The following is a 24,752-nucleotide window of genomic DNA, read 5'->3' as shown; positions in this document are numbered from 1 at the left end:
TTGCTGCTTTGTTCAGGTCAGAAGGGGTTTGGTGAGCACCTGCTGGGTGGGGAGGAGGGGTTGGGGGTGGTTTTCCCTGGGGGTTTCCAGGGCACTCTGAGGAGTCTGTTTCCTCCAGCCAGGCCCCATCTTCTTTGCTCCAAGCTCCTCCCTGCCCGCTTCCCGGTGGCAGGGACAAGGTGCTGGGATTGGACTGTGCTCCATGATCTGGGAGGTTGTTTCCAACCAAAGTTATTCTGTGATGGCACAGAGGGAAGGCTGGGCGGGAGATGCCACAGCTGGAGTGCTGCAGCAGCATGGGATCCTCACCATCCTCCTCCAGCCCTCTCCTTTCTCCCTCCTCATTTCCCTGTGGGATATGGGAAAGCTCCCTGCACAGGGATGCCGATGGGTGTGTAGGAGGGCTGGGATGAGGCATTCCCAAACAGCATTCCCAGGGAGCTGGGGAGGGATGCTGCAGGGCCTGAGACAGTGTCCAGGGGCAGGTTTTAACTCCCCTTCCCTCAATCAGTGCCGAAAATGAAGAACTTTGGGATGGGCTTCAGTGCAAATTCCTCTGAGATGGCTCACGACGCAAGGAGCGAGGATAACGTCGAAACGGATTTCTTCCGTGAGGCTGGAGCCATGATTCACGGTGGGAAAATGCGCTTGGTGCCTGTCCTGGCTCTCCAAAATCCTGAGGGCAGGAGGAGAAGGGCCAGCTCAAGGCTGGGTGCTGGAAAGGCCAGGCTGCTCCCCATCCCCTTTCTGCTCGTGTGAGCCGCCCACGCAGAAACGAAAACGACCCAGGAGGAGAAAATAGACTCAACATCTGCTGGCTGGCCCCGTGTCCCGGCAGCCCAGGTGCCTCCAGAGCGTCCCCCTCGCTCTGCCCCACCAGCACTGGATGCTCTGCAGGCCCCAGCCAAGGGGAAAAGCCTCAGGTGGCTCCTGGATCCGAGGGAAGTGTGAGGGAAGCCCGGCCTTGTGGAGCCCCACCAGCACGGTGCTGTGGGTACCACTGCTGGAGGGCTGGGGAAAGAGGAGCAAGCCTGATTTTCAGCGCTGCTTCTCACTCACTTTTCTGGTGTGGAAAGGTGATGGCCAGACCTTTTGAGCCCTTCCCTTCTGCTGCTGGTCCTTGTCTCCAAATTTTTCCCTAATGTGCCTTCCTAACAAATTTCCCTAATTATTTTTGCCCACCCAAACACCCGCAGGCTCTTTTCCTTCCCCTCCCATTGGAGAGGTGTGAAAGGGAGTGGGAACAGAGCCGGAGCGGCCAGGGATGCTCCAGCAGTGTGTGGGACCATCCCTGGCTAAAGTGAGGGAAACTGGGATGGGATGGGATGGGATGGGATGGGGGACCTGTGACCACCCCAGAATCTGCTCCAGCAGCAGCTCTCAGCCCCTGGGGTGGATGGGCCGGGTTCTTCCTCTCCATAAGGCTTCTTCCACCCCATGGTCCTTCCTACCTCTCCATGGTGTTCCTTCCTACCTCTCCATGGTGTTCCTTCCTTTCCACGGTCCTTCCTCTCCACAGCTGTGTTTCTCCACAGCCTGGAGATGCTGCTGCTGCTCGAGGGATGCACCAGTGCTGGGTGTGTGTGCAGGCGTGTGCAAGGGGCGCAGCAGGAGGGGCTGTGGGGCGCGGGATGTGCCCTGCAGCAGAGGCGTGTGTGTAAAATGTGTGTGAGGAGCAAGTGTGTGTGTGGGCTGCGAGGTGTGTGCACACATGGGGGTGAAACAAGGGTGCCTGGGGTGTGTAAGGGGTGCGCAGGTAAGGGCAGCACCCACAGTGGATGGGGTGCGTGCAGGGCTGAACCCCGCGGGGTGCGCACTGTGTGTGCGAGGTTCGAGTGCGTGCTGCCGGGTGGGAAGGGGGAAGGTATCAGAAGGCAGCGCTCTGGGCTGTGTTTGTGTGGGATGTGCGTGTGTTTGTGTGGGATATGTGGGATATGTGGGATGTGTGTGTGTGTGTGTAAGGCTGGCAGCCACGTGTGCGTGTGTAAGGCCGTGCCGTGCCCCGGGCAGTGTTTATCAGCCCGGGCCATGTCCCGGAGCGTGTGTAAGGCAGTGCCCGAGCCCCGGCGCTCCCCGCGGGCGGGGCGTGGGCCGGGGCCGGGGGCGGTGCCGAGGCCGGGGCGGTGCCGAGGCCGGGGCGGTGCCGGGCCGGGGGAGGCCGGGGCGGTGCTGGGGCTGTAAACACGGGGCGGAGCGGGGCCGGGGCCGCTCCCGCGCACACCCGAGCGCAGCCGCGGCCGGGGCCGCTCCAGCGGCGGCAGCACCGTGAGCGGGGCCGGGGGTGCGGGGCGGGGGCCCGGGCCGGGGCCGGGGCCGGGGCGGGGGCGCGCTCGGCAGAACAATGGGGCGGGGGGGCGGGGGCCGGGCCGGCCTGGGCGCGCTCGGCCGCTCACCGCGCTCCGCTCCCCGCAGGCAGCCCCGATGGCCAAGCAGCCCCCCGAGGTGAAGGCGCGACGCGACGGCGAGGGCGGGCGGCTGCCGGCGGCGGAGGGGCCGGGCCCGGGCGCGCAGCTGCGCCCCGGCGCTCCCGCCGCCCTGCCCGGGGCCGGCCCGGTGTCCGCGGCCGCCGCGGCGCGGGGCCCGCCCGCCAGCCCCGGCCCCTTCGCCACCCGCTCGCCGCTCTTCATCTTCGTGCGGAGGTCGCCGCTGCTGCCGCGCTCCTCCAGCGGGTACTTCTCGTTCGAAGCCGAGCGCAGCCCCGCGCCCCTGGGCTGCGACAAGGCCACGCAGACCCCCAGCCCGCCCTGCCAGGCGCTCAGCCACTGCCTCAGCGCCATGGGTAAGCTCTGGGGCGCGGCTCCCCATCCTCCTCCTCCTCCTCCTGCTGCTGCTGGCCTCCCCTCCCCGCCGGGCTCGGCTGCCCTCGCTCCCCCTCCTCACCTGGCGTGGCTTTCCTCAGAGCCGAGTTGCTGTGGGGGCGTGCGAAGGTGTGAAAGTGAAGTGCCGGGGGAGATGTGTGGAGGGTGAACACGCCGGTCAAGGCTAGGCTGAAAGTGCAGGAGCGGTTTTCCGAGCCTTCACCTGGCTTGGCTTTCCTCGCCTTCCCCTCCTCACCTGGCTTGGCTTTCCTCAGGACGGCGGAAAACACGGATTCTCGTGGGCTGTGTGAAGTGCCGGGGTTTGTGCACAGGTGCCAGTGAGAAGGAGGGATGTGTAAAGCTGTGAGCCAGGGGTTTGTCGAGGGGTGCATGAGGGCTCCTGCTCTTTGCCTCGAGGGGATCCCTTTGGAAGGATGGAAAACCATCCCCGCCGCGCGAGGCACCTGCAGCAGCACCTCCCGCATCCCACCCGCCCCGTGGATTTTGGGAGCAGCCGTGCCGCGGGCTGGAGGCTCTCCCGCCGCTCTGGGATTTGTGGAAGCTGGCCGGGGCCGCGGGCAAACACAGCGCCGGGGAACTCCCGCGCGTCCAGCGCCGGGGTTTTTATTACTATGATGTTTATTCTTTTCCGGGCTCGGTCAGTTGCTGCCAGGGGAGGAGGGGACAGAGTTGTTGAGTCCGGTTTTGTGCTCAGGGCTCGCTCGTCCCAGGATGTTTTGCCAAGCAAGTGGCTCCTGGCTCGTGCGTCGCTGCCGGCCCTCTCATCGATCGGTGGCGGAGGTGCTGGGGTCATGCATCCCGAAATCCCGCTGGGAAGCGGCCCGGAGGCGGGCGGGGGCGTGTTTACGAGTGGCTTTGCCAGGTGAAGCCTCTCCAGCAGGGAAAACCTGCCCGCGGGAGCTCGCATGAGTGTCCAGCATTCCCCTCTCCTGATGCATTCCCTGATGGATTGGAGGAAACCTTTGAACTTCCACCAGCGCATGGGGATAACAAACACCAGCTCCGAGCTTTTTTGGGATCTAAACACCATCTTTTTTGGTTGGTGGTGTTTTTGCTCCCTCCTGGCTCTGGCTGCGGAGGCCTGGCTGTAACGTGCCCTCAGGATAGATTTTGTGACATTATTGCTGTAATTACAGCTTAATTCGTGTTTCACAACCTCGCCCTGGCACGGCCAGGCAGGGATCATGGCCAGGCAGGGATGCTCCCGGAATTCCTCACCGGGAGAGCCGAGGATTCGGTTTCTTTTATCTGGGAAGAAATTGAAGTTTTCCCTGGTTTTTTTTTTTTAATTTTTTTCCCCCAAATTCCTGTGCTCTCATCAGCTGTTTTATTGGAGCCTTTGCTCTGTGAGTGTTGCTAGGGGCATCATCCTAAACAGCTATAAGCAAATGGAAAATCCTCAGTGCTGTTTAACTGGGACTCCTGCATACTTCTGAACGGATTAAGCTGGGAACATGGAGCTGCAGAGCTGTTTTATCCCCATCCAGGCCTGCAGCTCCCAGGCTGTGACTTCCCATGCAGCTCTCCTTGGGAAATATCCATGCGTTTGCCCTGCACACCTCCTCCCCAATCCCTGTGCCTTGGCAGTGTCCAGCTGGATGTGTGCCGTGGAGTTTTCCACATGGAAGTGGGTCAGTCCCTCGGGAAGGAAGCAAAGGAGATATTTTTGTTGTGCTTTTGCCCACTGATTTTATCTGTTGTGAGCAGAGGCTGCAAGGTGGAGAGTTTCTCTCGGAAGCATAATCAACAATAATAATAATTATTATTTTTATTAAAATAAACAGGCGTTTCCTGCGAGCAGGAGCGACGGATGCTCCCCGGCCTCTCCCATGGGCAGTGGGGAACAGCTCCAAGGCTGCTCCAGCACAGCAAGCTCGTGCTCTGCCCCAAAAGTCCCTCTCTAAATCTTGCAGAACCTTCCCCAAAGGTTTTGATGAGGGCAAATAAAGGTGGAGGCGGTCCTTGGGAATGCCCTGGGTTGCGTAAGGAAGAGCTGTTGGTGTGGAGGTTTTGGGAAGTGATCCTTTGGTCTGTGCTGCCTTTCTGACAGTCCAGGGGATGCATCCAGCTGCCTCCAAAGTTGTTTCTTTTGGGAAATGAGACAAAAGCAGCAAGGGGATGCTCTGGGATGGAAGGGAACAAGGGTTTCAGTGCCAGCCTGGCATATCTAGGATGATGCTTTTGGGGGTGGGAAGGAGAGGAGCAAGGGTGAGTTGATTTGTTTGTTCTGGGGGAAGATGTTCGCAGGGATGGGGAATTCCCAGCTGAGAGTGTAAGTCACCCAAGACAAGCTCACTCTTTTTGGAGGGGTTGGGTGCCTCTGTGCGTGGTATTTCGTGTTTCTCCTTCCTTTCCTTCCGTTGGATTTTTGGTCTGAAGACACGTGTTTGTTTGCATGCAGATTTTGGGAATGTGGCTGGAGCAGGTGCTCTGGACATGGCTTTTCCCAGTGCTGGTTCGATCCCTCTGTGTATTCCTATGAGGAGAGGAGCAGTATAAACCTGTCGCTCTCAAAGGAGATTCCAAATAGTTGGGAATCTGCTGGTGATGTCCCGATGCTCTTGTTTTGGAATCGCTGCTGTTTTCTCCCGGCTCTCCAAGATTCCCTTCAGTGGGGGGTTGGATACCTAACCCAGGAGCTGACGTTGCAATTTGGGGTTGGTTTCTTTGCCCTTCCGAGCCGGAACCGCAGCAATTCCATCCCGGAGCATCCCGCGGGCGGGAGCCAGGCGTGGCTTCCCGGCGGTGCCGGTGCCCCCGGGTTGTCCCGGTGCCGGGGCGGCCGTGTCACCCTCGCTGGCGGGCGCTGGCTCTTGCTATGACTGTGTCCCCCCGCCCCCGAAAGCGCCTGTGACTGGTTTGGGGACCAGTTATGACTGGCCCCTTTCGCCGCCGCCGCTCGGCAGCGCCGCAGAAAGTCCTTTCTGAAAACCTCAGCCCGATTTCGCTCTCAGCCACCGAGCCCAGCCCGAGTCTCTGGGGCGGGCGCGGTGCCGGGGCGGGAGGGAGGATGGCAGCGGGGGAAAGGATGGGGCGGCAGCAGCGCGGCTCCCTCGCGTGGTTCTCCTCACGTCCCCGCCGCTCCTCGCCTCTTCCTGCCCCGGCTGGCCGCGTGTTTTTGTTTGCCCGGCTGGGCCGGCCCTGCGGAGGGCGGCGGTGGGATTTGGGAAGGCGGCTCCGCCCCGGCCCATCCCGCTTGGCTCCGGCGGGATCGTGAGCGCCGCGCGTGGCGCGCTCGGCGGCGGGAGGAGAAGCGCTCGGGGCGGGCGGCGGGCGCTGCTACTACAGCGTGAAAACAAAACACATCCTCCGGCCAAGCGGCGCTGCCTTGGCTCGGAAACGCATTTTCCAATCAGGTTGGAGCCAGGCTTTTATTTAATTTCTCTTTTTTTTTTTCTTCTTTTTTTTTTTTTTCCTAACTGCCCTACTAATCCTTTGAATGTTTGGAAGATTGGAAGCTATTCCTGTTCCCTTGTGATTCCTCCAAAACTGTCGTGCCAAAGCACTGCTTTGTTTTGTGCGGTGTTTTTTGGTTGTATGGGGTTGTTTTATTTATTTTTTTAGTTTGCTGGGTTGTTTTTTTTTTTTTTAATATTCCCTAAGGCTGCAGTTCCAGTTTGGATCCTGAACTTTAGGGAAGGGGGATGAGGTGGTGCTGGTACCATACATGGTCCTGTTTCTTTTTATTCCCCTGGCTATTTGGAGGATTTATCGCATGTTTAATAACTTTTTAAGATGGAGACCTAAATAATGATGTATCCTGTAATTATCCTATAATAAACACATTAACTCTTTCTTTTCTCTTTCAAGCCAGCACTTGGATTTGCTGGAAGTGTGGTTTCTCCACACATAAATCCAACTGTGGCTTTCTCCTCCCTATGACATACCCATTGGTTTTTCTTCTTGGGCACTTGAGGATGATTTGGGGAAGAAATGTGAAAATTGGATGAGGCAGAGGGTTTTTAAGGTTAGGGAAGGAGTTGCTGCTGAAGGAAAAAAAGGGGTAAGAGGAGGTTTGGCGAGGGAAGGAAATTGGAGGGTGGCATCTTGACTCTTATCCCTGTTTAAGAGGGACCAAAGCTTGGAGATGCTCCCATGGACAACCTACAATAAATAAATAAAACCCTAATAGTAGTAACAATAATAATGCAGAAATATCCAGGGATAAAAGCCTGTTCATTGTGCGCAGTGAGTCCCCACATGCACCCCTGGGATTTTAGACAGTTACAATATAATAGTAATAAAAAGTAGGAATAAGATGGCGAGAGCTGATGGGTTACTGGAGAATTTAATGTAGCAAATTCTATACAATTAGTTCTTCTTCCCGGGTTTCCAACTCTCCTGTTCCATCCCCCCGCAGCTTCCCGGTGGCAATCCCACTCTCCAGCTGAAGAGGTGCAGCCGGAGATCTGGATCGCGCAGGAGCTGCGGCGCATCGGGGACGAGTTCAATGCCTCCTATTGTCCACGCAGGGTAACTTTCCCCTCTTCACCTCCCGTTTCTCTCGAAGGGAAAGGCTGAATCATTTCTGGAACTCTCTCTGCGGTGAGCGTTTCGCTCACTCAGACGAGAAAAGGCTGCGCGGGCGGGGGGTGGCCTGGACCAGGCAAATCAGCGGCGGCGGCCTCAAATCAATGAAAAATAACCTTTAAATCAATTAAAAATAACCTCAGAATCGGGGCTGGAAGCCTTAGGGCACCAGGTTTGCACAAGGGTTTTGGGGCAGAGCTGTTGGGTTGGGCCTGGACCTGATGGGGATGAGGAAGCTTTTTAAGAAGGAAGAGGCAGGGAAGGTTTGGGGGTTTTGGGGGATGCAGTGCCCGGCACCATCGTTTTTAGGGAAGCATTCAGTGGGATTCCCAGCCCAGCTCCCCAATCCCAGATGCTGCAAAGAAGAGACCAAATTTGTTCTAGAACTTCTCTTGCAAAGACTGTTTTGAAAGAGTTTTTATAAGCCCACGAACTCGCTCACCTTGGGGTGTTGCAAGTCGATGCAGTAATGCCCCAGAGAAGCCCAATCCCAAGCCCAAGGCAGCCCAGCCCAGGGGGTGAAGCAAGATGAGCTCGCCGGTTCCCAAGGGCTGCATGTCCCTGCTTGTGGATTCTGCTCCATCCACTCGGGCTGGGCTGTGGGAAGAGGGGCCAGGAGCAGTGTTGGTGATGGAATGCTGGCTGCTGGATCCTTATCCATCCTCTTTGGCTCCCAAGTAACTCCTGCGGAGCTTCCTCGCTGCTCCCAGGGTTGGCTTTCCCACAGAAGGGGGGTCAGGCTGTTATGATCCTGCTTTTTCCACATCATCTCCACCTGCTCCACTTTTCCCAAATGCCCTGGCATTCCTGACCTGCAACAAAATGGCGATAAGCTGATATCCAGAATCCAGAATGCGCATCTTCAGACCTCCCCCACCCAGGCTGATCCCTTGTGATGCAAAGTGGCTGCTTTTTGGGATGAAGGGGCATCTTTTCAATGAAAGGGAGGGATCAGGCTGTCCAGAAAGCTGGAGGCACCTGGTAGCAGCAGGCAGATCCAGAGGAGCTGGAAGAAATGCAGAGTGCTGTGGAATATCCTGAGCTGGAAGCAACCCACAAGGATAATCCAAGTCCAAACTCTGCACAACCCCAGCAATCCCAGCCTGTGCCTGAGAGCATTGTCCACATATTCCTTGAACTCTGGTGGCTTTGGGGCTGTGACCATTCCCTGGGGAACCTGTTCAGTGCTGGACTACCCATCTCCCATCTCCTCCCTGCCTCCCAGAGCAGTGCCTTTAATTTGGAGCACTTGGTGAGAAGCAGGAATGTCCTTCCAGCGTTATCCTGGCTCCTTTGGTGCTGGAAGTCTCTGGGCACATCGTGCTGCTCCCTACAACCCTGTGGTGGATAAGGGGGTGAATTTAATGGGAATGGGGGTGTTTCCCAGGCAGCAGCAAGGTGAGGTGCAGGGAGCATCCCCCAGGTTTGCACGAGGTTGTTCCCAGTGCCACGGCTGCAATTCCAACCTAGGGCTGGCCCGGGGCAAGGAGTGGAACGCAGAGGACACGTCCTACCTGCTCAGGTGACACGAGCAGGGGACGTCATGCGTGACCCTAAAAACACTTTGTACCTGGTGAAGTCAGCATGTGACAAATTCTCACTCCCTGCACCCAAAACTGGGGAGGTTTCAGAGCATTTCAGCCATTGTTTAATTATCATCCCCGAGGCACTTGGTGGAAAAGGTCCCTTTTCCTTCTGGAAGCGTTCTGCCTGCTCCTGAGCTGTCTGGGCTCCGGAGGGGAGGGTGGAAGGGCTCGTGCCTGCCGGCCCTGCTGGCTCTGAGGTTTGCCCTTTCAGCCCGAGGTTAGAAATGGGGAACTGCAGCAGTGCCAGAGCCGCACTCGCCGGGCAGGTCGGGGCTGTCGGACGGGTCCCGGCGCGGTCCCGGCGCGTTCCCCGTCACGTTCCCCAGGGTGTGGCCTCCCCCTGGGACCGTTTCTCGGACAAGACACCAGGAAATCGGGCAATTCGTCATCCAGCCACCCCCTGTCCCCGCAAGGCTTGTGGGTCCCTAGCTTTTCCTGGAAGAGGGGGACATCCCTTGGCTGCTGTCATGATCCCCAAGCTCTGCTGGCTGCAAAGTGTTAAACGCTTTGTGCCTCTGGAATATTTTCCATTTATATAGAATGGGGGGCTTCACGCTGGGAATTAAAGTCACCGCTTCGTTTTGGTTTTTCTCTCTTTTTTTTTTTTCTTTTTTTTTTTTTTTTTCTCTCCCTCTCTTTCAGGGTTTCTTGGATCACCCGGTGGGAAACCCCCAGGTCGTGATCTGGCGCCTGCTGCGTTACATCATCAGCCGCATTTGGAGGCTCCAGTGAGCGCCCGGCGCATCCCGAGCCGCCAGGACTGAATTCCTCGCTGGGAAAGCCCGGGAAGGACGGACTCATGGATGGATGTGGGGCTCCCACCCTGCCTCTCCCCCAGGACACGTGGCAGGATGAGGGTGGACATCCCATTCCGACCACGGCGTTTTATGGCAGAGTGGTGTTTACTCGGTGTTTCTCTCCGCTCTTTTTATTCAGTTTTTGCCTTTTTTTTCCCCCAAAAGAGTCTCAGCGAAAATGTGGAATCATGTTTTGTCATCGTTCCTGGAATTCTGTGGCATGAGCCCCGTGGCAGGAATCAGGGAAACCTGAGCCAGCTGATGGGCAGAGCCCTCGGAGTTTGCCTTGCTGAGGCTCAGATTCCTCCCCTCTCCCTTTGCCCCTCCGGGGCATCTGCCCCCAAAAAGGCTGGAAAAAGGGCAGAGGGATTTAATCAGCACTTCTTTTACCTGTAAATACCTAATGCTACCCCAAATCCAACTTCATTTGCCTAATGCAAATCAGCCTACTTCCTGCTGACTGATTTTTTAAAATTTTTTTTTAATTTTTTGGGTTTTGATATCTCTATTTTTTTTGATCCATTCTGAATTTCAAGACTTCGCTGTCGAACTCCAGGGTCCAAACCATCACAACCAACCAACCAAACCCCAAGCCACCAGGTTGCCTTTTTTTAAAGAAATTCTTTCTATAAAACGTGTGAAAACGCTTCTGTAGTGTCTGCTCTCAGATGTGGGGGACTGAGTAATCCAGCAATAAACCGTTCCGGAGACAGGGAGCAGCTCCCGGAACGCCGCAGCCGGAGGCGACGGCAGCAGGACCTGTTGGGAGTCGTGGCTGTCAAAAGAGGTTTCCAAGATTGTGTTTTCCTGGGATCCTCTCCGTGTTTGGACGGGGATGAGCGCTCAGATGCAGATGGAAAGATGCCAGCCCGACATGGATTTATCCAGGACGTTCCAAGGGGATCTGACTGCTCTGTGTCCTCCCAGAGAAGTTCCCAGGTGCTCCATCTCCCAGGGCCTTTCCCCTTCCCCATGGAGCCGTGGATCCACGGGTGTTCCCGTTGTCTCCCAGCAGATGTTTTGAGGGATTGGCTGCTCCAGCCATCCCATATCTATGCACAAACATCCCCCTTCCCTCTGGCTGGCGCAGGGGCTCCCCAAAAGCTGCAGGGTTGTTCCTAGTCCCACCAGCAGCATAGGAAAAGAAAAGAAGGAATGCCCCCATCCCAAGCCCCCCTTGGAGCGGTTCTTCCCACAGGGAGAAGCTGCTGAGTGCCATGGATGATAATTAGTGTTAATTAATGAGGGACAGACCCCAATGGGACCCTTCTGCAGGGCTGTGCCTGGCAGGTGGGAGCGGGGCCTCCCCTCCTGCTCCTGGAGGATCATGGAGGTGGTTTTAACCTCGATTGCCAATTTTATTCCCTTTTTTTCCTTGGAAGTGCAAGGTGAGCAGCGGTTGCAGGAGCAGGGAGTGTTTTGGGAAGGGCATTTTGGAGCCCTCTGGGGGAACCTTTGCACTGGTGGAGAGCGAGCAGTTCAAATGACAAACCTGGCCAAGGCAGGTCCTGCTCCTCATCCCTTGGGATTTGCCTCTGGCTTTGTGCTGCCCCAGCCAGCCTTACTGTAGGCTGCCACCAGGGATTTCCCCATGGAATTCCACTGGTAAAATTAAAATTAAAAGGATAAAACTCGGCAGCAGAGGGGGGGAGACCCAGTGAGATTTATTTTTTTTTTCCTTCCAGTTGAGTTCCATCGTTGCTGGTGGATGAAATGGTGCTTTGGGATCTCCCCAGCTTTGGGCATCCCAGAATGTGTCCCTTGGAGTACACCAAAGAATCACCAAAGAGCACTTTACCCTGTCCTCCCACAGAGACAAAAACCAGATTCATTTTAAGGGAAAAGCAATTAAAGATATTGGCAAAGTCTCCCAGGGCCTTCTCCACAGGAGGAGTTCCCAGCCAAAAATCATAGGAAAAGGAACCCTCAAAAAATAGGACCCCTGTGCTGTTGTGAGGTTTAGTGAGAAAAAGCCCCCAAAAAGCCTCAAAAGAGAAGAATGATATAAAATAGGGATTTATGCTCCTTTCAGCCATGTTGGCTGCCTGCTCTGGGTCGTGTTTGTGTAGCCTGTGCTCTGTGTTGCACCAAAAGGATGAAGAGTTTTCCTTGGAAACCAGATTGATCCTGTTCTTGCTTCTCCTCTTTTGCACCAAACTGTAAATACTACTCAAATATTTATTAGAGTAGAATACCATATTATTTTCATCATCTGAGCCAAATATCTGTGTGCAATGTACTCCCTCTCCTTTCTCTCCTGTAAGTTTTGTACAGCTTTGAAATACTTCTAAAAAAACCTAAAAAAAATTTTAAAAAAAAGTTCCTGTTTTTTTCCTACACTTTTTTAGAGTGGAATTGGTAAATACTGTAGGTCCTTTTTTTGTTCTTTTTTTTTTTTCCTTCCCTGTGTAATTAATGCACTCTACTGTTTAATGCTGTAACTTGTAGAAATGTTGTATATTTATTTCCTGCTTATTTAAGTTCCTGTGAAGATTCGGTTTCCTCCCTGCCAGAAGTGTTGGATCCCCTTCCAAAGCCATCGTGGTGTGGATAACAAGATTTTAATCTTATTTTTCTCCAAGTGCCTAAGTCTCCACTTCCCAGGAGTGATTTAGGCACATCAAAGACTTCAGCATTAGTGAAATCCAGTGGGAATTTGGAATTTGGTTCCTCCACCCCCCGGGATTGCTCCAGCCAGGTTTTCCTGGAGCAGCCGTCCCTTGGGATCGCGTGAATCACTAAATCGTGTCGCAGGACCCAGCTAATGTAGCATTTTTGACTGCAATTTCCCTGCCTTCCTTGTGTTTTGCACTGATGAATTTTGGACAGGGTAATTGCCACTTTACTTGTGCAATACTGCTGTAAATAATTGCAAGAGCCTTGTTTTTTGGGGGTTGTTTTTTGGTTTTGTTTTTAAGAATCTTTTATGTTCTTAATATGAGTTTTATATGAATAAAAACTTTCAACTATTTGTCCCGAGTGCCGGTTCTTTGTGGGGATTGAGGTTCTCCTAAGAGGATATTTGTGGCTTTAGCAACAATTTTCCCCATTTTTCACCCATTCTCCCTCCAGACCTGGTGTTCCCCTCTCCATTTCCGTGTCCTGGAGCTCCAAGATGCTCCAGGCCACCCAAAATGCAGCTCGTGAATGAATTTGCTTTGTCAGGTGCTGCCTTGAGTGTTCCCAACCCCAAAGGCTGCTCCAGCTGGGAGTTATTTGGGGATTCCTTGGAAGTTTTTTGCTTTTCCTCACATTTATGTGGTTGTGGGCTCAAGCCCAGCTGATGGGCACCTTCCATGCACTTCTTGTCCCCTGCTGGTTTTCACTGGCACTGAGAAGTTTTGGGGGTTATTTTATGCTTTATGTCTTGTTTTATTTTTATTTTATTATTTAATGCATTTATTAACATTATTTTGGTTTTGTTATGGAGCACCAACATTTTTTCCTTTTATTATTTCACATGGCAGGTTTTAATTTACAGTTTAAAATCTGCTCCTAAAAATTCCCATCCCACCTTCCTTCTGCCTGGACCCTCCATCCCATTTGTCCCTCCAGCCCTTCCTATCCCTCTCCACTTATTCCTCAGCAGTCACCACGTGGAAGGGATTTAAAAACAACCCCACCAAGTCCTACTTGATAAACAACCTAAAAAAATTCTGGATTTTTTTTTTGTTTTGTTCTTGTGTGTGTTTCAAATTACAGAAGTTCCTGAAAGGGAAGTTTATTGGTTTCAGGTGCTATTTTGGGGGCTTCTTTAACTCACAAAAAAAAGGTTTAATTGCCCAGCCGAGCCTGTGGCAGCTGCTGGCTCTGCTCTCCCGGTGCCTCTGCACTCCTGTTGGGATCTGGGAGCTCATGGAAGTGTCCAGGTGGGTTGTCACACCTGGGATGTGGCCCTGCTGTGACTCAGGCTGGGAGGAGCTCGTGCCCTGAGCTCGGTGACGCCGCGGGAGGGAAGCGCCGCCCCTCCCCAGGATCGGCACGTGCCAGGGCCAGCTCGGCCAAGGCCAGCTCCAAGGGGGCCATGGCCACCTTGAAGGTGTTCCCAGCCCAGCTTGGCCATGGCCAGGCTCAGGTTAGCCACAGCCCAGGCTGGACATGGCCAAATCCAAGGTGGTCACGGTCCATCTTGGCCAAGGCCAGCTCCAAGGGGGTCATGGCCACCTTGAAGGTGTTCCCAGCCCAGCTTGGCCATGGCCAGGCTCAGGCTGGCCACAGCCCAGGCTGGACATGGCCAAATCCAAGGTGGTCATGGTTTAGGTTGTCCAAGGCCAGCTCCAAGGTGTTCCTGGCCAAGACAAGGTGGTGGTGGCCTCTTGGTGACGGCCAAGCCCAAAATGGTCATGGGTGCACTGAACTCAGGTTGGCTTCAGCCACGCTGGCCATGGCCCAGGCCCGCCAAAGCCATATCACCAGCCAGATCCTTTCCACGCTCTTAAATTCTAGGAGCTCATAAAAACCTCCATGCAATTGTTTTGAGGATGACAAGTGGCCTTAATTCCTTGAAAAGGAGAAAACTCCCAGATTTTATTCATGGAAAAAGCCACAGCTCCCTGCGTCCCTGGACATTCATGGCTGCCATGTGCTCATGCTGTTGGGGACACACAAAACGGGGACATTGCTGCACTCCCATACCCCTGCTTGCCTCAGGAATGCCAAGCAACCCAAGCTGAGGATGATTCCAGTCATCCAGAGCCACGGGACCGACACCCGGCTCTCCCCACACACAGAAATAAATAGATTTTTTTTTTTTCCAATGACTCGCCACTGACCTTTCAAACACCTGTGCAGCCTAAACCAGCTAAAAATACCCCCTGAGCTTTGCATTTGATTTTCATATTGCAACAAAGCTCATTCCTTCCAGCCGTGTTTCTGCCTTTCTGGCAGCTCCTTGGATGCTCCTGGGATCACACCCGGCGCAGACAGAGACGGGAAGTGTTGGATGCCAAGGAGGTGCCTAAAAGCAGTAAAGGGATGTTAAAGGCGCTCTAGCGGGGTTTTTATGGGGTGTAAGACGAGCTCAGGGATGGCTGGACCCAAAGGAACCTTCCTGCTGAGCATCCCAAACCTCTTTTCCGTGAAATTTTGAAAAATTGAACCCTGCAACCCAAGGGAAGGCAGACAACGAGGTTCCCCCTGATGGAGATACTGCTGCTCCAACAAAAGCCGGTCCCGTGGAGCCCAGGGGGCCTGACACAGCCCTTGTGGGGATGCAGGGCCTGTTCTTCCTGGATTTGATGGATTTCTCCTGGCTGGGTTTGTGACAGGCTCCTCCGTCCCTTTTCCCAGGAGGACACACAGGTATCCAGCGCTTCCCAGCCTGGCGGGCCCCTCATTAACCCACACCTCCTCTCGCTGCAATTATGGGCAGAGTGGGCCGAGCCGACCCTGTTTTGACAATCCCACAGTTCTCCTGGCCGGTAATTAATGAAAATCAAGTTGGAAGATGGCACGGTGGCCATTCCCTAAGGATGGAAGGGACGGTGAGCGCTGCAGCTCTGCCTGTCCACATCCTCGCACCACGTGTGACCCCACGCTGAATAAGTCAGGATTTTCAGAAATCCTGGTGATTTTCACACAAATAATCCCCCTGAGATTTGAGGGAAGAGCCACGGGGATGCCCTCAGCCCACATTCCAATGCTGATCCCTCCCGGGGCCACCAGAGTCCCCCTGCCAGCCGGGGGCAGAGGGGACAGTCACACGCGCCTGCTATTACCATTCAAATGACTTATTGGCAGAAATGGGTTTAAAAATAGGGGTTTTATGATAAACAAGGTAACCTCATACAGGAAGTGAGCTGCAAATACTAAAACATGTTGTACAAAGGTGGTAGAGAACAGAGCTGCCCCACAGAACCGAAAAAACAACAACAAAACCCAAGCCCTGCAGGGGGGGAGTCCAACACTTTCTTGGGGGTGGTTTTTTGATATGTTTTTTGAAAGAGGGAAAAGGGGTGAACTGAGGGGAGGAAAGGGCTGGGGGCTGAGATGATTTCTCCCCTCCACATGGCCCTGGAGTAAAGGTGATGCCAAGGCAGCTCCGCGATGTGAACCCCGAGTCTGAGCGTGCCGGGACTTCAAAAAGTGTCGGGTGCTGCTGCTGCTGCAAAGGTTAAGAAGTTTTCCTCCCGAAACCCCGAGTGTGGGCTGTGAAAGAACATGGTAATGAAGAAAAATTTCCCCAGGGCTGCTCTTTGATTATCACCAAAGCCATCGAGTTTCAGTTTGAGTGATTTGTATTTATTTATAAAAACAAAGACGAAATAAGTAGAACGAAAACAAAAACCTCATCCTAATTTCTGAGCTGGAGCCTGATTTATTTGAGCAGAGATGTTCAGGTAGAGCAGGCTGGGTTGAGAAAATGAGCTGAGTTACCCACGTGCTGCAGGGCACATTTTTTAAGGTTAAAAAAAATATCATAAACCTCCCCCAAAACACCTCCAGCCACCCTCATCGGTGCCAAAATGCTGATTTGTGAGTCCCCGGGCTGGGCAGCAGCTCCAGCCACGGGGTTCAGCCCTGGTCTGGTGCTGGAGCATCTCAATTCGAGTGGGAGAACAAAAGACATTTCTCTTTTCATGTGTTTTCACTTCCATCGTGAGAGAGCTGGTTAAAAAAACACAAAAAAGCCCTTCAGTGGTCTCTCAGCCTCCACCGTGTTGTTTTTCTACCTATTTTCTGTTGTTGGCTTTTTTATCAGTCTCATCTGCAATTTGTGGCCGATTCTGACATGTTTCAGGCAGACAACGTGTTCCCAAAACTGCTAGCAGTACAGTGGCGAGGACAGGCACAGCAGAACCACAGCACAACGAGAAAAAGGGCAGATTTAACCCCAAAATCAGCGTTTGCCCAAATCTGTGTCCCCGAGGCAGGGACGAGCCGCAGGGCAGTGCTGACTGACACCAGACGTGCCCCTGCCCACCCCCTCAGTTTAACAGGAATTCATCCCATCTCCCCCTCGCAGCAGAAGCCAAACTCAGCCCTGCGTGACCCACGGGATTTTTCCTGATCCCAAACAGCATTTCCCTGCATTTTCCCACCAGCGGGCACAACCCCATCCCAAATACCCCCAAATACCCCAAAGAGCCCGGGCGAGCCCCGGTTTTGGCAGCAGAGCATGGATTAAATCAGTGGGGCTGCGAATTACCACCGAAAGCCAACGCCGCCGACCTCGCAGCCCTTCGACATTAATAGCGAAACCAAAAAGCAAATTAATACCGCAGGAGCAAGCGGGAATTTGGCGATTTGGCTGAAATTCAAGCAGAGGCACCCCGGTGCACACCACGCTCGGTGTGGGAGGCGATCCTGGCCAACAGAGCAGCAGCAGCAGCTCGGGAGGAGCAGAGGGGTTAACCCGAGGGGATTTTTGGGGGGTTCGGGCTACAGGGGAGGGCTCGGGGCTCTCCCTCCGCCGGGCTGAGCTCGGCGATGCCGCCGCAGCCGCGGCTCCCCCGGAGCGCCGCCGAGGGAAGCGCCGCGCCGAGCGGCCCCGCTGCCCCCCGGGCGAGGAGAAAACCAATTTTGGGCTTTTTCAGGGCAAGAGGCGGCTCGGCTCGGGCTGCCCGGCCGGGGGAGGACTGAGCCATTGTGAAACCCGGCTCCCTTTCCTGACGCTGCGGCTGGCGGCGGCGGCCGAGCCCGGCGGAGCGCGGGGAGCGGCTCCAAACGGATTCCCGGAGCGGGGGCAGCCCCGGCCGCCCGCCCCGCCACCCTCGCACCGCACAATTTCGGGCTCCCCCGAGCGGGGAACAGCAGCCGGCAGCTCCCTCAGGAAGGGCTGCCTGCAGCCCACAAACCCCTTCAGCCCCAGACCTCCTCCCCCGGGGTCAGCGGGGAAATGGGGGTCGCACCGCCCCGCTCCTCCCATCCCAATCCCACCCGGCTTCCACCAGGCACCGATCCACGGCTCGGCTCGGCCGGGAAAAGGCTAAAATAGAGAATTTCAAGTCAATGTGTCAGGGCTCTCCCAAAGCTCTCTTCCACTTCCTGTGACAAAACAAAACACGCTTCGTTTGAAACTTATTCTTCCTCTATTTAATGCCGAGAAACGATGACCAAAAGCACGCTCAAAACCCTGCTGGGATGCTGCTCCCTTTCCCGAGCCATCCACAGCGCAGGCAGAGGAGGGAGCGGGGCTGGGACAGCCTCAGCGAGGCACGAAATCTTTCATTTCAAACGATTTCATCTCAAATCTCGAGCTGGGCTGAATTTCCACGTCGCTATTTTCGTCTCGAGTCAAACGCTCCCCCCGCTCCGCCCCCCCTCCCTCCCCACGTCACTGATCTCAAACCTGAGCCAAAGGTGGCCAAAGGAGGGGACAGGGCTTAAATTTGGGGGCTGGCTCATCCTCTTCCCCGTGCCGGGGTCAAATAGGCTGGGAATATTTGCAGGGAAGGAAAATCGAGACAAATCCGTGTGGGGAGAGTGGAACACTGAGAGCCCCCCAAATCCTCAGGCTTTCCCCACTCCATTCACCACGGGTGAAGAAAACAGATTTTGTGGGAAGTTCAGCACCAGGAATTGGACTTTGATAGTCCTTGTGTGTCCATTTCTGCTCGGGATATTCTATCAGTCAAATTTCCAGCACTTCTGGGCTGCCCTCCTGCCAGCACTGCTCCCTGAGCATCCCTTGGGCAGCTGAATGGAAAAAGAGGAGGGGGGAAGGGAATTTGTAGCTGATCTGATTTTGACCCATCATAATTTTTCAGTGGATGCTTGAGGGGGATCACTCTGACCTGAGGGGGGATGAGTTTTATCCTGGGAAAATGGTAACAGTCGGCTTAAAAATGTCCAGCCTCGAAAATCGTACAGGATTTCCCCAGGGGTTGGGAATTTCCCTCTGAGATTTAAGCTGAAAAATTCAATTTCAAGAGACCCAGCTGTAAAATCAGACAGGCCTTTCCCAGAGACTGGGATTTGCCTCTAGGAATTAATCTGGAAAATTCAATACCAAGAAACCCACTTGCCATGATTCTCTCAGCACTAGCCATTAAATCTTTGGGTGCTTCCATTTATTCCCAATCCTTTCCAATTATAAAAATAATATTTTTTTAAATAATTCTTTTTTCTCCTTTTTTAAAAAAAATTAAACCTCCACTTGGCTTATTTTATACCATTAAGGACATCATTGCTATTATATGAATTATATTATTTTCATTATATTTATCACATTACATTAATTCTATCTATTCTATCACTCTCTGTTATTAAATTAAATTTAATAAATTTACATTTCTATTACTCAACTTTACTTAAGAAACAAATATTTTGATGTATGAATCACCATAGTATTCAATAAACATACAAACAGTTTACATGTGAGAATACATTTAATAATTTCATTTTAACAGAAATAAATGTCCTTGTAAGTAAAAAATAAATATATAAAAATACATTCACGTAGAAATAGAAATATATTTACATAAATATAATTTTTATATGAATATACAAATATAGGATTTATTTAAATATAAAAAGCAGAGGAATGTTGGGAGCTGCAGGATTTTAATTAATTGCCCTGATAGATTTTATACCCTGATATTTTAATTAATTGTCCTGATAGATTTTATACCCTGATATTTTAATTAATTGCCCTGCTGGATTTTAATCGCCTTTCCTGACTTAAATCTCCCTCTCTGATTTCAATGCCGTGGAAAAGTGCGGAAGAGCTCGGAGAGCCTGGGAAGGGGCAATTTTTGTGCCAGGGTTTAGTCCCAAAAATTTGGCAAGTATTTTCAAAAGAAAATAAATCCCAAACATCTGGAAAGCCCCAAATCCCTAAAACACTACCTGGGTGCCCTTGGCATCACAACACCGCAGGAATGGGCTCCAGAGGGATGGACAAAATCCATGGATGGGATTCTTGGGAATTCCCAGCAGGGGACAAGAGCAGCTGCCCAAAGGTGCAGGGAATGGGCACGGGGAGAGGGAGAGGAGCAGCTGGGAGATGAGGAACCCCAGGATCAACACCAGCACCACCAGCACCAGCATCACCAGTACAGCCAGAACCGGCAGCACCAGCAAACCCAGCACAACCAGAACCAGAACCAGCAGCACCACAAACCCAATACAGCCAGAACCAGCATCACCAGCATCACCAGAGCATCACCAGAGCATCACCAGAGCATCACCAGAGCATCACCAGCATCCCCAGCCAGGCCAGCAGCCCCCACAGCCCCAGCCCCACCAGCCCTGGCAGCCTCCCCGTCACTGCTGACTCATTTTTGGCCAGAGCCTCCCGGCGCTGCTGCTCCGTGGGGTTTTCCCTTCCTCCTCTGCCACCAGATTACCCAACCCCCCATGACGTGGGGCTGCAGTTCCAGGAACTGCTCAGCTCCCCAGAGCCCGGTTTCCAGCCCAGGAGCCGAGCTGGGGCTGCTGGAAGTGCTGGTGGCACTCACGGCCTCGCTCCGGCAGCGGGACACGGATCGGTGCCCGGGAATCCCAAACTGGTCCCTCAGCTCGGCACTCTGCACCCCAAAAACTCATCCTGAAGCCATTCCCAGACCTTCCCACAGAGACATTTATCCATCCCGTGGAGGCACTCACCGGATCCACGGTTCCTTCCCCACGTCCTCTGGAGCATCTGAGATGGGAAGAGGGAACATCCAGAACTGGGTATGTTCTCATGGGAGTGGGTGGAAAAATCCCAAAGTGCTGACTGCACTTGTTTCCCACCATTAAGTGGGGACTGAAATGATTGGGAAGTGGACAAGATTCCCCTTTCCAGTCTTAATCCCAGCGGGACAGCCATGCTTCTGCTGATTCCCTGGGGAAAAATAGGGGAAAAAGGCTTTTTTTAGTTTATGCTGCTTCAAAAACCTCTTCTGCTTCTTCTGTTCCAGAAACAGGGAATCACCTATGGAGGAAGCAGCACTGGGAATGCTGGAAGCAGGAGAAGAGCAGGATTTCTGCCCCTTTGCTCCCAGGTTTATGCTGGTGGGTTTTGGGCTGCAGGGTGGGAATGATCCATGGCTTTGTGCCCCTGGGATCACAGGCAGGATGCTCCACCACAGGGATTCATCCCTGTGCTTCCTATACCTCTCCTTCCACAGTCATTTCGTGGCAAGGGGTCAGGATCAGCTTCCCTGGGAAACCCCATCCAGCAGAGTTGCTGTGGGAATGTAATGAACTCTCTGATATTGAGGATTAACGGGAATGACAGGGGGATGTTGGGATGACAGCAGAAACCTTGGCTCCAGCATCCCTCCCTAGGCTGCAGGGATTGTGCAGGCAGAGCAAAGCACAGATAAAAATCCATCAGCCAGGGAAACCTGCAAGAATTCCACTAATTTCAGTCTCACTTTCCCTCTGCTCAGAGCCCCCTAATTCCCAGGCACAGGAGCACCCCCCTGGAGCAAATTCCCCATACCCCAATTCCCGAAGCCAGCCCTGCCATGGGGTGGATCCCTCCGTGGATCCCAGAGCAGACCAAATCCATCCCCCATCCTACCTGGCCTCTCCTCGCCGCAGCTCCCAGCCCGGGATGCGCCGAGGGTTTTTATGGCTCCGTCCCTCCCGCCAGGATGCGGGGAAGGAGATTTTCCCATGGCCCAGGGGCTCTCCCACTTCCCCCACCGGGAAAGGATCAGGGAGTTTTTTCTCATCAGAAAGAGCTTTTGCTGGGAAAGGTCTCGTTTCCCAGGGCCTGGAGCCAAATCCATGGGGACTGTTGGCTGAGGAGCTTGGGAAGGGGATGAGATATCCCAGGATGGGAGTGGGAGGCTCTTTCACCCAGGGAATGCACCCCTAAGCTCTCAGGCACCTTGGATATTTTTCCAGCATGGAAAGCCCAGTTTTACCCCCATTCCCACCTAAAAGAAGCTGTGACCCCCCAGCAAATCCCCTAGGAAAGGCTCTGGCTGCACGTGAGGGATGGAAACCATCCCCATTCCCCAGGGAACAGCCCTGGAGATGCTCACCCCACTCCAAGCCCTCTCCCTCCCAGCTGAGGGACCTTTTCCCTCTCTCCTGCAGCACGGGGCTGGCTGTCACCCTGCTGCTGTCCCCACCTTGGGATTTTCCCACTACATTTCTGTTCTGTGTGATCTGGAGCTGCCGTTTTTTGGGAAAACAACTCCCCTCGCGGCCAGCTTCGGGCAGGGCTGCGCTCCTGCATCCAGCTGGAGTTTGGAGGTGACTCAGGGGCATGAGCAGCCCTGGGAGCAGTGACACAGCAGGGAGGGGGAGCCCCGGGGGGGTGACAGAGCAAAGGGGGAGCTCCGGGAACCTTTAATCAGCCTTTCCCAAATCCACAAAGCTAATCACACTTGGATTTGTGACACCAGAGAGGCAGCTCGGATGCAGAGGGGTTTGGCACTGAGTGCTCCACGGCCATGCCATGATCCAGCTGAGCATTCTGATTCAATCCCTGTCTTCAGGACCTGCTGGTGGCTTTAACCCTTCCAGCACCATCACTGCAGCACAAGGAAAAAATCAGCAGTGCCTGAGGGAGCTGAGATGGGATGAGCAATGGTCTAGCTCAGCTGAAGGAGGAAAACCACCCAAGACCATCCCTTTTTTGTCCTCATCTCTGGCTTTCACCAATCTCCCATCCAGCTCCCTGGGCTGAGACTACAGGGACCACAAACCTCCAAATGAACCCAGGAACTGTGGAATTTTGGAGGCGTCGGGGAACCACGCTGGCTACAGTGGCACCAAATGCTTGGCTACTCCCCCCAAAAAACTGGGAGTTGGATGCTCCTCTTTGTCCAGTGCTTCCCACCAACATCCCTGGAGCTCCTCCCAGCACAGCACAAGCCAGTGGGAAATGCCCTTCCTGGAAGAAATTACACCACAAGCATCCTATGGGAAGGAGAAACATGAGGATTGGGAGTATTTTCCATTGTGGTGGGAAAACACTCAGCCTGCTCCCTTTCCACCTTTTTTCCCCACAGTATTGCAACAAAACAGGAAAATGTGCTGGCAATCATTAGCATCTCCCTGGAAAATGCCAGGTTGCCAGCCCAGCTTCCAGATCCAACTCTCCAGACTCTCCAGACTCTCCAGAAAGCCCCGGAGTGGCTGCGAGCTTTAGGCAACGCCAGAATCATCATCAAAAATCTCATTTTCCTTCTAAAAAGACAGGGGTGGAAACCACTCCTGATGGATATTCCCAGTGGGATGGAGCTGCTGCAGGATGCAGATCCCAAAAGAACCGTGTCACACCACTGCCCTGCATCACCTGTGGGGTTCAGCCACGTCCACCTGGGCAACGCAACTCCCCGAGGGATCCCTGGGGATAGCCGGGATCCCGCGGGATCCGGCTGCTTTGCCGGGCATGCCGGCACCTGCCTTCCCGCAGAGCGAACAAACAAGTTGCTAAGTCACAGCAAAACCATGAAAGCAAAACCACAGAGCCCCAAAGCGCCTCTGAGTCACTCCCCGGCCGCCGCCACGGCCCCACAGCCCTCCCAAAATTCGCCGCCACCTGCAGCTGCTGATCCGTGCTCCAAAGGGCCGCTCCAGAGGCGCTGGGAAGCGTTTCCCAGCAGGGAAAGCCTCTCTGGGTGTGCACAGGATGGATGGAGGAGCTGAGGTGACGCCCAAACCAAGCTGGCGGCCCCCACTCATCCCTTCTTTCCCGTAACCTCACCTGGATTTTTTATTGTTATTGGACGGTGCCGAGCGCCCGTGAGGACGGGGATGGAGCCGAGCCCCGGGCAGAGAGCGCTCCCGGGATTAGTCACCGGTGGCAGCAGCACTGCCGACATGAGTCACGGAGGTTTGGCCGCCCAGTAAACCCGGGATTTTCGGGTTCCCGGCTCTGGGGTTGTCCTGGGGACACCTTTCGGTAACCGGCGCCCGGTTCTCGCAGCCGCCTCCCGGCAGCGCTGCTTTTCCGTGGGATTCCGCAGCAGCTGGAATTGCGGGATCGGTCCCAAATAACCGCGTCCCGCTCGTGCCTGAGGTGGGAATTGCGATGGAGGCATGGGATGAAGCCGGGTGACAGCGGGGCCACGCCGGTGGCCCCGGTGACGATGCCGACAGAGGTCACTGTTGCCGAAAATTTGCGAGCCCCAGCCAAAAAACCAAAGGGACCTCGGTGGGGAAGGCGGCGATGGGGCCGGGCTGGAACAGGCAGCGCGTCCCAGCTGCGGGACCGTCCCGGGAATGATGCTCCGGGAAGCGCGGCCGGCACCGCGATCCATGGGGTGGGATGAGCTGGAGAAACCGCGCTCTGCCCGCAGCCACCGCGGGACATCCCAGGGGCCGCCCAGCCGGGACTACGGAAGGATCATGAGGATAATTCCCCACTGGGGAGGGAATGTGCTGCCGCCGGATGATCCCGAGGGCCAAAGCCGAGGCAGAGCAGGAAAAGGAGGGAGCCCGGGGCTGCTGAGCCCCTGGCAGAGCCCCTCAGCTCCGGGACAGCCACGGGACACACAGGGAGCCGCAGTTTGGGATGTATTGGGTGGCAGGTGGCGGGAGAGCGGGAGAGGCAGGAGGGGAACTCGCTATTACCTTCCCAGATCAAATCCCAAATGAGAGCACAGAACGAGCGGGAGAGGGCGGCACAAAATGCCCCAAAGAGGTGACTAAGCACTGCGGGGGTGGGCATGACGCCAGCGGAGCCCGGCCTCCCTTCCCAGCTGTGCCATTATCACGGTATCAGGGAATGACTAGGGTGGGAATGTTCCATGAAGCCCATCCCGTTCCACCCCTTGCCATGGGCAGGGCCACCTTCCCCTCGCCGAGGTTGCCCCAAGCCCCGTCCAACCTTGCCTGGGACACTTCTAGGGATGGGGAATGGAGTTAACCGGGTGCAGGAGCAGGGAGAATTTCCACATCCCACCTCCCCCTTCTCCGTGCCTGAGCAGCGCTTCTTCCCTCCCTGCGGCTGCCGGAGCATCCCGAAATTCCTCCCAGCTCCACACCGCCTCCAGGGCTCCTCCAGCAGATCCCTCCGGCACGGGGCAAAGCGCACACCCCGAGCACAACCCGCGCCAAATCCCATACGTTCCCGCTGCTTCCATGGGTTTTTTTCCCCCCGCAATTCCTGGCAGCATCCGAAGGGAGCG

The 24,752-nt window shown here is 54.6% G+C and overlaps 1 protein-coding gene and 1 long non-coding RNA gene across 2 annotated transcripts; one reads left to right on the top strand and one right to left on the bottom strand.

Annotated features, from left to right (window-relative positions):
• Positions 1-2,421: 2,421 nt before the first annotated feature.
• On the top strand, positions 2,422-12,697 carry BCL2L11 (BCL2 like 11; the record flags this gene model as incomplete). The annotated part of the gene is made up of 3 exons (XM_084202317.1): positions 2,422-2,779; positions 7,180-7,292; positions 9,578-12,697. 3 exons carry the CDS (start codon positions 2,422-2,424, stop codon positions 9,665-9,667), a joined length of 561 nt encoding a protein of 186 aa, XP_084058443.1. The 3' UTR covers positions 9,668-12,697.
• Positions 7,348-20,498, bottom strand: LOC311151704. The gene is made up of 3 exons (XR_014616022.1): positions 20,281-20,498; positions 7,792-8,161; positions 7,348-7,465 (listed from the first exon to the last, which is right to left on the bottom strand). It is a non-coding gene; the product is annotated as an uncharacterized lncRNA (long non-coding RNA).
• Positions 20,499-24,752: the final 4,254 nt, after the last annotated feature.

The sequence above is a fragment of the Fringilla coelebs genome (assembly GCF_963513975.1).
Source record: "Fringilla coelebs genome assembly, chromosome: 3".
Lineage (NCBI taxonomy): Eukaryota > Metazoa > Chordata > Aves > Passeriformes > Fringillidae > Fringilla > Fringilla coelebs.
The sequence above is the reverse complement of the archived record's forward strand: the minus strand, read 5'-3'. Positions and strand labels throughout refer to the sequence as shown.